The following is a 13,889-nucleotide window of genomic DNA, read 5'->3' as shown; positions in this document are numbered from 1 at the left end:
GCAGGAAGAAAATTGCTGGTGCCTAGTGGGATGGAGCTGGAGTGGTCTCTTTTTTGGCACTGCCAATTCATAACCAGAGCCAATTGTCAGGAACGGAAAATGGCCTGCTCCAGCCCCATCCAAGGGATCTCCTCTGAGTAAGTCCTGAGGGATAAAGAAGGGTTATAGAAAGGTCTGGGTCTCAGATCTTCAGGCTTTATTTGCATGAGAAAAAGTTGTACTGAAGCAGAGAAACAAGAAACCTTTATTTTAAGTAGCCCCAAAAGCGACCAATGAGAAATTACAGTTAAGTAGGGGGTAGCTGGGATTGATAGCTTGCTCCCTGCCAATATTTCCATATAGCCTCATTGAATTTCACCATTAGTACTGAAAGTAGAGAATGATGCCAGGGCATGACAAAGAACAGTTTCATTTACTTTATTTACACTCCATTTGAATGAATACTGTACACTCACGACATTTGCTAATGCCCTTTTACAGTGTGCATTAGTATTGAGCAGTCAAAGGATAGTTACTTAGCACTGTTATTTACTTAGATCCGGAGAGCTGAATTTCACAGTATCATTCTCTTGTTTTGTCAAGTAGACCAAATAACCCTGCAAAAAGCCCTGCAAATCTTCTGCAGGAATGTCATCCCACTTTATCTGAATGGAATTTGAAGTGGTTTGCTTTATAGTAGCGTTGGGTGCAACTTTTGGAGCTAGAAAAACAAAAAAGAATATAACATTAAAACAATTAAAATGCATTTCACTTATACACAGCTTTGATTTGACAACAGAAAAAAAAGAGAGTCTGTAAGACTTATTTAGTCTGTTCATACACTACAGATATTACACAGAGATTTTAAAACAGGCCATCTGTGTGTGAAGGCTAAGTTGGTGATTATTTCAAGACTATTTTTAAAGACACATCTATGCCTTTATAAAAATGACCCCAGAAAGCTTCTGTGTTCTACTCAAACCTCTCCCCTGAACACCAGGTTATTTAAAAACTGACAAGAACTACTTTATGCCTAGGGTCATTTTATAAGAGGTCTTTTCTTGCATATAATGGTGGTTACATGAAAGAATCTACAATATACCACAAACATGAAACTATAGCCCAGTCACTCTCTACTAAGCTTAAGTGTGGTTTTCTTGTTTAAGTTCAATAGGGCTTTGAGGTTTTGGTAAATGGTACTGATCCAGATCATGATCCTCTAGATCTCTTTCTCTCTCACCACGTGCGTTTCTAATATCTTCATTTCAAGTACCTTTTATCTCTTTTTTTCCAAGTGTACAAGTATCTATCATCCTCTCTGCAATCTCATCCATATTCAACCTTTGTCTAGATTTGCTCCTAACCTTGTTACTTCATGTCACCTAAGCTTCTGACTTAGAAGAGTTCTGTCATAAATTCAAAATAAAATAAATCTTTCAAAACAATCTTGTGACATGAATATGATTCCAAAATGAGGTTCTTCTGTTCTCTGGACCAACCAATTATGTTGTGGATGAAGTATTCACAGTCCCTGGGGGAAGAGAGAGCCCTATTTGTCTTGAAATGGAAATACCCGGTAGTCAGACTGAGGGCTGATGATTAGAGTTTTCCAAAAGCAACAATGGTGCATGGCCCCTGGCTGAAGTCTTATATAATAACTAGGCTGAGTTGTGAGGGGGTATAAAATACTACCTCCCGCCCCCTCAGGTAATTGCAAATGAAAGCTCATAGAAGAAGCAGTGGCTGGACTTCCTATTTTTGTGTATAAGATGAATGAGAGATAAGAACATAAGAATTGCCGCTGCTGGGTCAGACCAGTGGTCCATCATGCCCAGCGGTCCGCTCACGCGGCAGCCCTTTGGTCAAAGACCAGCACCCTACCTGAGACAAGCCCTACCAGCGTACGTCTTTGTTCAGCAGGAACTTGTCTAACTTTGTCTTGAATCCCTGGAGGGTGTTTTCCCCTATGACAGACTCCAGAAGAGCATTCTAGTTTTCTACCACTCTCTGGGTGAAGAAGAACTTCCTTACATTTGTACGGAATCTATCCCCTTTCAACTTGTAAAGAGAGGATAATCCTCCTCAACTACATGTCTCATCAAAATTCACTTGACGGTTACACCCCACCAAAAAAAGCCAGCAAATCGCATAATGCAAACTTTCCATTAGAGTAAACTAAACTAAACCTTAAGTTTGTATACCGCATCATTTCCACAGAAGTAGAGCTCGACACGGTTTACAGGAATTACTAAAGAAAGGAACTCCAATGGGAAGAAGAAGGGCTTGGTAAAAAGGAAAGAAAGAGGGGACTAAGTAGAGTGGAGAGGGAGGGAGTGGTTACATTTTAGAGAAAAGCCAAGTTTTCAAATGTTTTCTGAAGTGTTGGAGGGAGGTCGAACTCCGAAGAGGGGCAGATAAGCTGTTCTACACATCGGTGATCTTGAAGAGGAGGGATGTTCCAAGTTTTCCTGTATGGGATATGCCTTTTAAAGAGTAGCTCTGAAAATAGACTTGTTTTATGAGTAGTTTCAGAATAAAGCAGTACCAAGCCAACAGAACCTATGGTATTATTAAAGCATGATTTTGATTAATTTATTCGTAATTAAATCACAAAGGGCTCCTTTTACAAAGCAGTGCTACCGATTAGCATGAGTGCACGTGGGAATTGAATGGGCTTCTTTGCATTAAGCAGCAGTAGTGCCGCTCAAAGTTTCTAGGAAACGTGCCAGCAAACATCTGCATACCATGAAACCCTACTTCCACAGAGTTGAGGATTAGGGTTGAAAATTTTTGTAACCCATAAAGAAGGCATAGAACTTGCATCAGTGCCAGAATTTAGCTAATCACACGAAAAACTGTGCTTTATGTGCTCTATCAAAGATCAATGGATGAGCCTGGAAGGCAAGAGTTCACGCCCTGGAACAGCACAGAGTGTAAAACTTGTTGCTTATTTTGTGCCAAATGCTGGCTCTGGCCACTTGCTCAAACCAGCTGTTCATTCTTCACTTAAATAAATCTTATATTAAAAGAAAATAATGAAGTTCAGTTCCCACAAGTATTCGTTTTCTTTAGTGGTTTAAAGTTACCATAGCTTTCTTTCCAATAAAAAAAAATAAGCCTCCGATTAATACAACAGCATATTTTATTACAAATACAAAACTTGAGGGCCAGAAACTAAATCCCGCGAATGTGATCTGGATCATATTGTAACCCTGCCAGCCACTTCCATCTAGCAGTAAAATCACTGCACAGTCTTTTGCCAGAATGGCACTCCTATGCTTGCATTTCAAAGTATTGAACATATTAACATACCGTATTTGCCGGCGTATAAGACGACTTTTTAGTACCTTAAAATCCTCCCCAAAGTCGGGGGTCGTCTTATACGCCAGGTACAGTTTACATGCCCTTACTTGCGGGGCTGGATGTACTCAGTCGCGCGGCTCTTCTTCTCCCTACCTTCTCTGCTTGCAGCACAGAGCCGAACGGAAGTCTTCCCGACGTCAGCGCTGACGTCGGAGGGGAGGGAGGGCTTAAACAAAGCTTAAACAAAGCCCTCCCTCCCTCCGACGTCAGCGCTGACGTCGGGAAGACTTCCGTTCGGCTCTGCTGCAGGCATGGCAGGTAAGGAGGAGAAGGCTCGCGGTACCAAGAGAGAGGGGCGGCCGCCCCGCCCCGGTTGCAGCACAGCCGGCCAGGTCCCCTTACTTTTGTGGCACTTCCCCGACCGACCGATAACAGCCCGGGTCCGACAATCCTCCCTGCCCTGTAGCCGCGAATCTAAATTACCTTCTTACAGCAGCTGTAAGAAGGTAATTTAGATTCGCGGTTAAGGGCAGGGAAGTTTGTCGGACCCGGGCTGTTGTCGGTCGGTCGGGGAAGTGCCACAAAAGTAAGGGGACCTGGCTGGCTGTGCTGCACCCGGGGCGGTAGAGAAGGAGGGGGGGAGAAGGACTCTGAAAGCACTTGAAGACAGAGGAGGGAGAAGAACGCTGAAAGCACATGGGGGAATACAAAGGGGTGGAGAAGGAAGAAGGGGTCGTCTTATACGGCGAGTATAACACAAAACTCTATTTTTTAACTAAAAGTTGGGGGGTCGTCTTATACGCCCAGTCGTCCTATACGCCGGCAAATACGGTAATCAACATATTAAAGTTACAGTGAGAGGTGCAGGGAGAAATGATACTGGAACTTCTGATTCTGTGTTTATGTGCTCTGTGGCTAAAGCCTGTAATTTTGAACTTACTGGGAGGGTTGTACTCTTCTGAAGCTTTCAATTACAATTTTATAACTGCTTTTCTGATTGTCATTTTGATTCTAAACAATTTATGATGAAATTTTCAAGGTGGTTTGAACAGCGACTGGCAACACATTAAAAAGCTTATGAACATAATGGAACATTCACAACTCTCTTTTGGGGGAGGTGAGAAGGATTACATACATTCCATTGTATATGCAACTAGAATCTATGTTGTGTACTTTGTTTTCATTTGCCAAAACGCTCCCTGATATTGGCATCATCAAAAAACATAATTGATTTTGGCCTGTATCAACTTGATTTTTATTACATTATTAACATTTAAAAACAAAGACACATAAACCCCAATACATTAATTTTGGCTTACAATAGCAGAGCAATATTCAAAGTTCAGTTGTGGATTAGGAATTGGTTATCGGATAGAAAGCAGAGGTTAGGGTTAAATGGTCATTTTTCTCAATGGAGGAGAGTAAACAGTGGAGTGCTGCAGGGGTCTGTACTGGGACCGGTGCTATTTAACTTATCTATAAATGATCTGGAAATTGGAATGACAAGTGAGGTGATTACATTTGCAGATGACACTAAACTGTTCAAAGTTGTTAAGATGCTTGCAGATTGTGAAAAATTGCAGGCGGACCTTAGGAAATGGGAAGACTGGGCATCCAAATGGCAGATTAAATTTAATGTGGACAAATGCAAAGTGATGCATATTGGGAAGAATAGACAATACGATGAAACCTTCTGCCCAATGTGCGGCGGCAGTCAAAAAAGCAAACAGGATGCTGGGAATTATTTAAAAAAAGAGATGGTTAACAAGACTAAGAATGTTATAATGCCCCTGTATCGCACCATAGTGTGACCTCATCTGGAGTATTGCATTCAATTCTGGTCTCCTTATCGCAAGAAAGATATAGTGGTGCTAGAAAAGGTTCAAAGAAGAGCGAAGAAGATGGTAAAGAGGATGGAACTCCTCTCGTATGAGGAAACGGTTAGGGTTCTTCAGCTTGGAAAAGAGACGGCTGAGGGGAGATATGATTGAAGTCTACAAAATCCTGAGTGGAGTAGAATGGGTACAAGTGGATCGATTTTTCACTCTGTCAAAAATTACAAAGACTAGGGGACACTTGATGAAGTTTCAGGGAAATACTTTTAAAACAAATAGGAGGAAATTTTTTTTCACTCAGATAATAGTTAAGCTCTGGAATGCGTTGCCTGAAGATGTGGCAAGAGCGGATAGCATAGCTGGTTTTAAGAAAGGTTTGGACAAGTTCCTGGAGGAAAAGTCCTTAGTCTGTTATTGACAAAGACATGGGGGAAGCCACTGCTTGCCTTGTATCGATAGCATGGAATATTGCTACTCCTTGGGTTCTGACCAGGTACTAGTGGCCTGGATTGGCCACCGTGAGAACGGGCTACTGGGCTTGATGGACCATTGGTCTGACCCAATAATACTGTTCTTATGTTCTTAATATTGTGATGGAGCATTTAATAGTTTATACACAGAATGAAGACATAGCACACATTTGCCAATAGGAAATTAATTCTCTGCATATAAATGGTCCATATGTGACTATTCATTAGCATTTAAACATATGGAGTCAGATTCTATAAACGGTGCCTCCATTAGGTGATACTAGGTGTCCTAATCAGCATTGTCTAACTTTGGAATGGGTGTAGAACTTTTTTAATTGATTAATTGGTGTGGTAACTGAATAGTTTTCAGTCAAGCAAAAAAAAAAAAATTAAATTAGCAATTAAGAGTTTGGTGCCAAACTCATTGGTTGCCTAGTGACACCTAAATGGAGGCACCCTCCGACACCTACTGATGCCCACCTGAAAAGTAGGTGTGGCTAGGGGTGGAGAATAGGCATGGTTTACTTAAGCATTTCTAGGCATCGGAATAGGCACCAGTAAATTAGGTCTGATAAAACCTGGCCTAATATACCAGCGCATACCTCACGGACTTTTAGCAACACCACTTAGATGCTGATAGTAATTCTATAAATGGTGCCATGTGGTTGATTGGCAAACAAGCCAGGCAGCACCTACAATGTAGGCACTGCTAGGCACCATTTATAGAATCTAGCCCATGGTTTAAATCTTATCCCATTTTTCTGTAAAAAATAAATAAATAAATAAAAAATTTAAGCTAAATTATTACACCTCTTATAGTTTCCAGATTTAAAAGGAAGGTACTTACCCAGCTCAGCCATATATCCAGCTAAATTATTTACTAACTGATATTCATCGTCTTTACAACCATAAACTGAAAAATTGTACCGCACCCCATTCTGAAACAGACCTATGAACAGCAACACAAATGAAAAATTCTATTACATTTAAAACATGATGATTAAAATAATGAAAATACAGTATAGAATGTGTAAACACTTGCAGGTCATTATGTTTCATACCAAGAATTACACATAGAACAGAGGCAGAGAGGTTCTCTGCTCTTCTAAAGAGAGGCTAGACAACAAGAGCTTTCAGCTCTCCAAAGTAGTCACAAATTTCCTACAAAATCATAAAACTATTACTAATCACTACTAGATTTATGTAGCGCTGTACGTATTATATGTAGGAACTTTCTCTGTCCTTAGAGGACTCACAATCAAAGTTTTGCACCAGGGGCAATAGAGAGTTAAGTGACTTGCCCTGGGTCACTAGGAAACGTAGTAGGAATTGAACCTGGTTCACCATGCACTATCCATTATACATACAGAAAATACCATACAATTGTAAAGAAAGGGCAGCCACTACAGATAAAAACCCAAAATTGTCCAAAAAAGTGGAGAAAGAGACCTCAGAACACTTAGGGCTCCTTTTTTGCAATGTTTTTATTTTATAATCTTTAATTTCAACATGTTTCATTCATTATAGTTTTACTCTGTTATTCACTGTTCATCACTCATTAATCCATACATAATTACTATTATTTTTTTTGCAAAACAAGACACATTTAATATCGTTTTGCATACACAAAGGTATATAAAGTCCGTTATTTTAGACAACTTCTCAACAATGTTTTAGTTTATAATATTGTCTTACATTTCTTCCCATTCCTTTCTTTTCATTTTCTTCCCTTCCCCCCCTTTTTCTCTTCCCTTTCTCATTTTTTATTTTTTCCTTCTGTTTTTTCCTTTTTGCTTATTTTTCCTTTTCTTCTTTTTCCCCTGTTTTTCTTCTGTTTTTTCCTTTTTTCTTCTTTTACCCCGTTTTTCTTCCTTTTTCTTTTTCCCTTACTTTCCTCCTTCTTTTCATTTTTCTCTTTCCCCATTCTACTTTGCTCCTCTGTTTTTTCTTCTTTTCCATAGTTGTATCCAATCACTTTTTTTTATATTTCTCTTATTTTTTTTTTTACACATGGTGTTCATTTCTCACACACATTGTATTTTTAAATATCTGATACACTTTTTAAATCTTTTTTCTTTTTTGATAATCTTATTATGGTTGATTTTATGTTTAGATTCATTACGAATTCATAACACTCCAGTTGTTGTAAGTACTTCTTTTCCTTCTTTCTTACTTTTTCTTTTTACTTTCATGAGGACCATTTATATATTAGTTGATATTAATTTTTCCAATTTTTATATATATAGACCCTCACATGATTATGTTCTTTTTCTAAAATGATTTCATTTTTACACTCACACACACATATATATATATCCGCTATAATAATTCCCTTAGCACGCATGCACACTTCAATTTTCGTGGCTTTGTGCGTCTGTAGCTCCGTGGCTGGCAGAATGTTAAAGGATGCGGCACATGCGCATGTTTGGGGCTGACATAGAGGAGAGAAGGAGGCGGCGGCGACCAAGCTAAGGAGCTAGGGGAGGGAAGGCCACAACCACTGGTGCTCTCTGGTCGCACGGCCTTCTCCTCTGCCTCCACTCTCCCCTCTGGGTCAGAGCACTGTTGCAGCTCGCAAGAGCCGCGCTCTCTGCCCACCCAGTAGCGAACCAACACCCCTTACCTCTGAATTTGTTCATTGAGCAAGTCAAGGATGAGAATTTGTTTATTTGCGCTGGAGGCTGGTGGCGCTATCACAGGGGGGGAGGGAGGGAAAGAGACAGAAAGACAGACAGACACAGACAGCGGCCAGGGAGAAAGAGACAGAAAGACAGACACAAAGACAGCGGCCAAAGAAAGAGAGAGAGAAAGACACACAGACAGCAGCCAAGGGGAGAGAGAGAAAGAGACAGAAAAACACACAGACAGCGGCCAAGCAGAGAAAGAGACAGAAAGACAGGCAGACACACAGACAGTGGCCAAGGGGAGAGAGAGACAGAAAGACAGACAGACAGCGGCCAACGAGAAAGAGACAGAAAGACACACAGACAGCGGCCAAGGAGAGGGAGAGAGACAGACAGACAGTGGCCAAGGAGAGAAAGAGACAGAAAGACAGACACACAGACAGCGGCCAATGAGAGAGAGACAGAAAGACAGACACACAGACAGCGGCCAATGAGAGAAAGAGACAGAAAGACAGACACACAGACAGCGGCCAATGAGAGAAAGAGACAGAAAGACACATAGACAGCGGCCAACGAGTGAGAGAGAGAGAGAGAGAAAGAGACAGAACGACAGACAGACAGCGGCCAAGGAGAGAGAGAGACAGACAGTGGCCAAAGAGAGAGAGAGAGAGAGAGAGAGAGACTGAGAGACAGAAAGACAGACAGACACATCTATTCTACCCGTTAATGTAACGGGCTTAAAGACTAATATATATATATATATATTTTTTTTTTTTTAAATCCTATACTCATTCTTATTTATTATAATATGTTCTTTTGTAACTAGCAATTTTTTATTTAATTTATTGTCCACGATTTTTGATTCATGTGTTGCCAGAGGTTGTGGTAAAAGTGGATAGCTGGTTTTAAGAAAGGCTTGGACAAATTCCAGGAGGAAAAGTCCATAGTCTGTTATTTAGACATGGGGGAAGCCTCTGCTTGCCCTGGATCGGTAGCATGGAATGTTGCTACTCTTTGGGTTTTGGCCAGGTACTAGTGACCTGGATTGACCACCGTGAGAACAGGATACTGGGTTTGATGGACCATTGGTCTGACCTAGTAAGGCTATTTTTATGTTATATATATATATATATATTTTTCCATTTTCTTATACTCTTTTTTATGCAGTTTTTAATATTCCATTTTATTTGCAGTATATTTTATGTTGTTAGTTTACATCTTTGTTCATTGTTTGTTTTTATAATTTTATAGACTCCTGATGCAGGCGTTAGGGGCCGAAACACGATTTGTATCGAGTCTTTTTAACGTCATCCATTGGTTTCTGGAATAAAGGCTTTTAACATAGTAGCATAGTAGATGACGGCAGATAAAGACCCGAATGGTCCATCTAGTCTGCCCAACCTGATTCAATCTAAAAAATTTTGGGGGTTTTTTGCTTTTTTTCTTCATCTCCTTAGCTATTTCTGGGCAAGGATCTAAAGCTCTGTCTTAGTACTGTTCTTAGGTTCCAACTACTGAAGTCTCCATCAAAGCTCACTCCTGTCCATCTATACCCTCCCAGCCATTGAAGTCTTCCCCAGCCCATCCTCCCCCAAACGGCCATATACAGACACAGACCGTGCAAGTCTGCCCAGTACTGGCCTTAGTTCTTCAATATTTACTATTATTTTCTGATTCTAGATCCTCTGTGTTCATCCCATGCTTTTTTGAACTCCTTCACCGTTTTCCTCTCCACCACCTCTCTCGGGAGCGCATTCCAGGCATCCACCACCTTCTCCGTAAAGAAGAATTTCCTTACATTGCTCTTGAGTCTCCCACCCCTCAACCTCAAATTATGTCCTCTGGTTTTACCATTTTCCTTTCTCTGGAAAATATTTTGTTCTACGTTAATACCTTTCAAGTATTTGAACGTCTGAATCATATCTCCTCATACGTCTTTTGTTGCAAACCTCCTATCATTTTCGTCGCCCTCTTCTGGACCACTTCAAGCCTTTTTGTGCCTTTTTTTAAATGTGACTCTTACCATCTAATTTGTGTGTCTCCATCGCTGCTGTTTTGTGTTGGATCTCATTACTACATAACCCATGGCGACTTAAATATTCCTTTTATTAAGTCAAGCCATGTTAAGACCCTTTAAGTTGTGTTAAGGGGCTTATAATGTGATTTACAAATGTGATTTACAAATGGAAGCTCAACCAACCAATTTCCTAAATTTTGAGCATTATTTTGGCACTGTAGCTGAAAAGAGTGTTAACTTATTTTTTTAAGTGAAAGTTTGCACAACAAAATTCTATGTTTTGACATGGTTTGAGATCATTGATTGAACCATATCCACATTCTCTTCTTGGTTGGGCTGAGAACTTTTCTGACCTCCCTCCCCCTCGGTTTAGCTCTAATATGGCTTGATAACTCCCCCTTCCAGTTCAAGAAAAACCAGTCAACTTGGGCAGCACATAAAAGCATTTTGGAAAATCTTTGCAAACAATAATAAAATTCTGTAACAATTCTTTGAAATATATAACAAATTTAAATTTTAAAGAAACATATAAATAAATATAAAGGGGGGAACAGTGAATAAGAATAAAAGAAAAATAATTAACATCCATTATATAAAACAGATGTCATTCTTAAGAGTGCTTAAACGTAACTAGTACACCATATTTTACTCCTTCTGCTGACTGTGAAACAACTCTATCCTTTCATGGTCTTGTTTAATAAGACTATTTTCCCTGTAAAAGAATTTCACTGACACCTGGCAATTGCCATAGGTTGCAATCAAAACAGATTTCTGTTCCATTGCCTCTTATCTTCTCAGTCTTACCAGAAGCTAGCAAAACACTGGTTCTGTTGGAGGAGAATATTTCCCACTGCAGGTCAAAGAGTTGATATCCAAATGAGGGCCGCCACTGAACTATGTAGCCACAATTCACATCAGCATCATAATGCCAAGTTATATTAATTCCATCTTTGTTTCCAACAAGCTTTTCCACTTTAACATCTTCTGAAATAGAGTTTAATAACACAAATTTTTTTAAAAAATGTTCTACATCTGGAAACACTGCAAATATTGCAATATACATGAGCTTGAATAAAAGTACTTTATACTACAAGTACATGTACATCTTGGATCTCTAGATTCTGGCTTGGGATGGGATAAAGGAGAGTGAGAGTGAGAGATGCAGACTTGACGGTGTAGGTGAGTGAGGCTGGCTCAGAGGTGGATGATCCTGCTCACCAACAGGCACAGAACATAGAGGAGAGATCCTAGATGGGGACTGAGTATAGAGACAGGGACATAGAAGCGATGCTGGGCATGGAGAGGGACAGACATGGAGAAGAATGCTTGATGAGGAAAGAACATTTAGACGGGGGCACAAAAGGGCTGCTAGATACAGGGACATTGTTTGAAAAGGGGTGATTCTGACAGAGGAATGATGGATGCAGTGAAATGGAGAGGGACACAGAGGGGAGGAGCTCAGGATAGAGACAGGGGGGACAGATGCTGGACAGGACAAAAAGGGACAAAATATACAATGGACAGGCAATCCTGGGAAGGCAGTTACGAAAAAAGCAAAGCAGAAAAGGGGACTCTGGGACCTAAGTGAATGGGGGGAAAAAAACCCTGCTCAAATAACAAAAGACAGAAAAAAGTTTTATATTCTGAATTTATTGAAATGTCAGCTTTCAGAAATGTTTTTCAACAACATAAAGGCAAAGTGAAGTACTATGAAAACAAACAAACTAAACTTCAGTAAGGTGGGGTTTTAAAAAGGTATGCTACTAGAAGAAAGTCACTAACCGAGAAAAACATGAAGGCTCTTCGTTTTCTCTAGTATAATTTAATGAAAATACTGAAATGTACCGAAATTCTGGATATAATAGCAAAAATATTGTTTAAATGTTGTCCAATAAACTTGCAGAATTTGGATGTTTTTTGCACAGAATTCCGCCAAGAATGAGATTTTGCAGTTCATCCTATGAAACTGGTATATGGCAATATAGAATGATTTGCATTTCAAAACATCTGCTGCTGCTGGTTGGTTGGGGATTAGTACCTGAGACCATTAAATTAGAGAGGGAGGGGGAAAGGTTGAGAAAGTCACAGAGAGGGGAAGAAGAAAAAGGGAAAAGAGGGAGAGGGAGAGATGGTACAGAGAATCTGGAGGGGCTATAAAAATATAGAGATGCAGTATAAAAAGATAGATGAAAGGAGACAGGTCTGTGAATGGAGTGAGAGAGTATAGAAATGGGAATGGAGAGGTGAAAGAAGGAAGCTAAATAAGGGGTAAAAAAAAAAAAAAATTCCAAGGAGAGTCTGAATGTCAGGGAAGAATTTGGAACTGGTTGGCGAATGAGACATGGAAGATGGCAGAAAGCGGCTAAGGAGAGGGGTAGTGGATATTAGGGAGTGAGTGAAAAGGAGAGAATTAGGAACCTGAAAAGCCAGAGGGGGAACAGTGAGAGGGCTAGAGAAGGGTGAGTGGTAGGTGAAAAGAGAGAGGCAGAGGGCTGGAAAGTGAGAAAAGCGTAGGACAAGGGAGAAAATCTAGCTTACATGGAGAGGCAGAGGAGAGAGAAACAGAAAAAAGGATGTAAGGGAAGATCAATGACAGGCAAATGTGGAGAAAAGAAATGGAAAGAAAATGCTGAAAAAAAGCTTAGAAGATTAATACAAAAAAAGTGGAAAATATACTGGCACCAGCCCAATTAGAACATTAAAATGCCCAAACAACAGGAGTAATAAAATAAAGATTTTCAATTTTTAGGGACTGGATTATAACACACTGGAGAAGTGTGGAATTTTATTTTTGCTAAGGTACAAATTTTGGGGTCCTCTTACTAAAAGTCATTAAGCCCTAAGGCATGCTTAGGATGTGGAAAAGCTTTTACCACGAAAACCGCATTAACCCTCACTTTTACAAAGCAGCACTAGCGGCTGCTGCTGCTGCGATAACTGCCCTGAAGCTCATAGAGATTTAAAAGGCTTTAGGGCTTTTGCCGTAACATAGTAGATGACGGCAGATAAAGACCCGAATGGTCCATCCAGTCTGTCCAACCTGACAGCTTTGTAAAGGGGAGGGGGGGACTTTAAACAGTAATTTTGCATTTTCCATTACACATTACTGACATATATTTTGGAAGAGGCGTGCCATGGCAGGGAACAAATATGCCTGCATTTACCAACTTGTTTTTTTTTTTTAACACCTTTATTTAATAGTCCAACTTAAATGGGAGCCCTTATCAAGGACCTAAATTGGTGGAACAATCACTTTTGGATTCACCAGTGGCTCTCATACAGATGATTTCATGTAGCAGTTTAATTGATCCTGAGAAACACCTCCACCTCCAGAGATAAGGCCTGCTCTCACCTAAAAATATAGCCCAATACTTTTCTATGGGAGAAGAATCTCCAACTTCTGCAGCATAAAAACTTATAAACTGTGAAATACAGCCATTAAGGAATTAATCCTTTCAAATTACCTCATCCCTGTTCTCTACTCCCCACCCTACTACTTCCCTTCATCTACCTCACCACCCCTATAAACTCTCTCCTCAACCACAAACATGCTTGCTTTACCCACTATTTTTGTATCACGTGAGGTTCAGTCCATGTTTAACATATGTGAACAAGATAAAGGATTCTGGTAATGCATATTCCTGTGTAGAGATTTGTAGGT

General features: G+C 40.1%; 1 protein-coding gene across 2 annotated transcripts in view; it reads right to left on the bottom strand.

The window, feature by feature from the left end:
• The window catches only part of LIFR (LIF receptor subunit alpha), a 149,954-nt gene that overhangs the window by 13,717 nt on the left and 122,348 nt on the right, over positions 1-13,889 (bottom strand). Inside the window, exons 14-16 of one of the 2 annotated variants that reach the window (XM_033932603.1) lie at positions 11,033-11,209; positions 6,435-6,536; positions 533-700 (exon numbers count right to left, since the gene is read on the bottom strand). In XM_033932603.1, the coding sequence (XP_033788494.1) occupies positions 533-700; positions 6,435-6,536; positions 11,033-11,209 (447 nt within the window). Of the gene's footprint in view, positions 1-532; positions 701-6,434; positions 6,537-11,032; positions 11,213-13,889 lie in introns of both variants that reach the window. The other variant, XM_033932594.1, reaches the window with a different exon arrangement.

This window comes from Geotrypetes seraphini, chromosome 1 (assembly GCF_902459505.1).
Source record: "Geotrypetes seraphini chromosome 1, aGeoSer1.1, whole genome shotgun sequence".
In the NCBI taxonomy this organism is placed as follows: Eukaryota; Metazoa; Chordata; class Amphibia; order Gymnophiona; family Dermophiidae; genus Geotrypetes; species Geotrypetes seraphini.
Note: the sequence above shows the minus strand (reverse complement) of the source record. Positions and strands in the feature narration are given on the sequence as shown.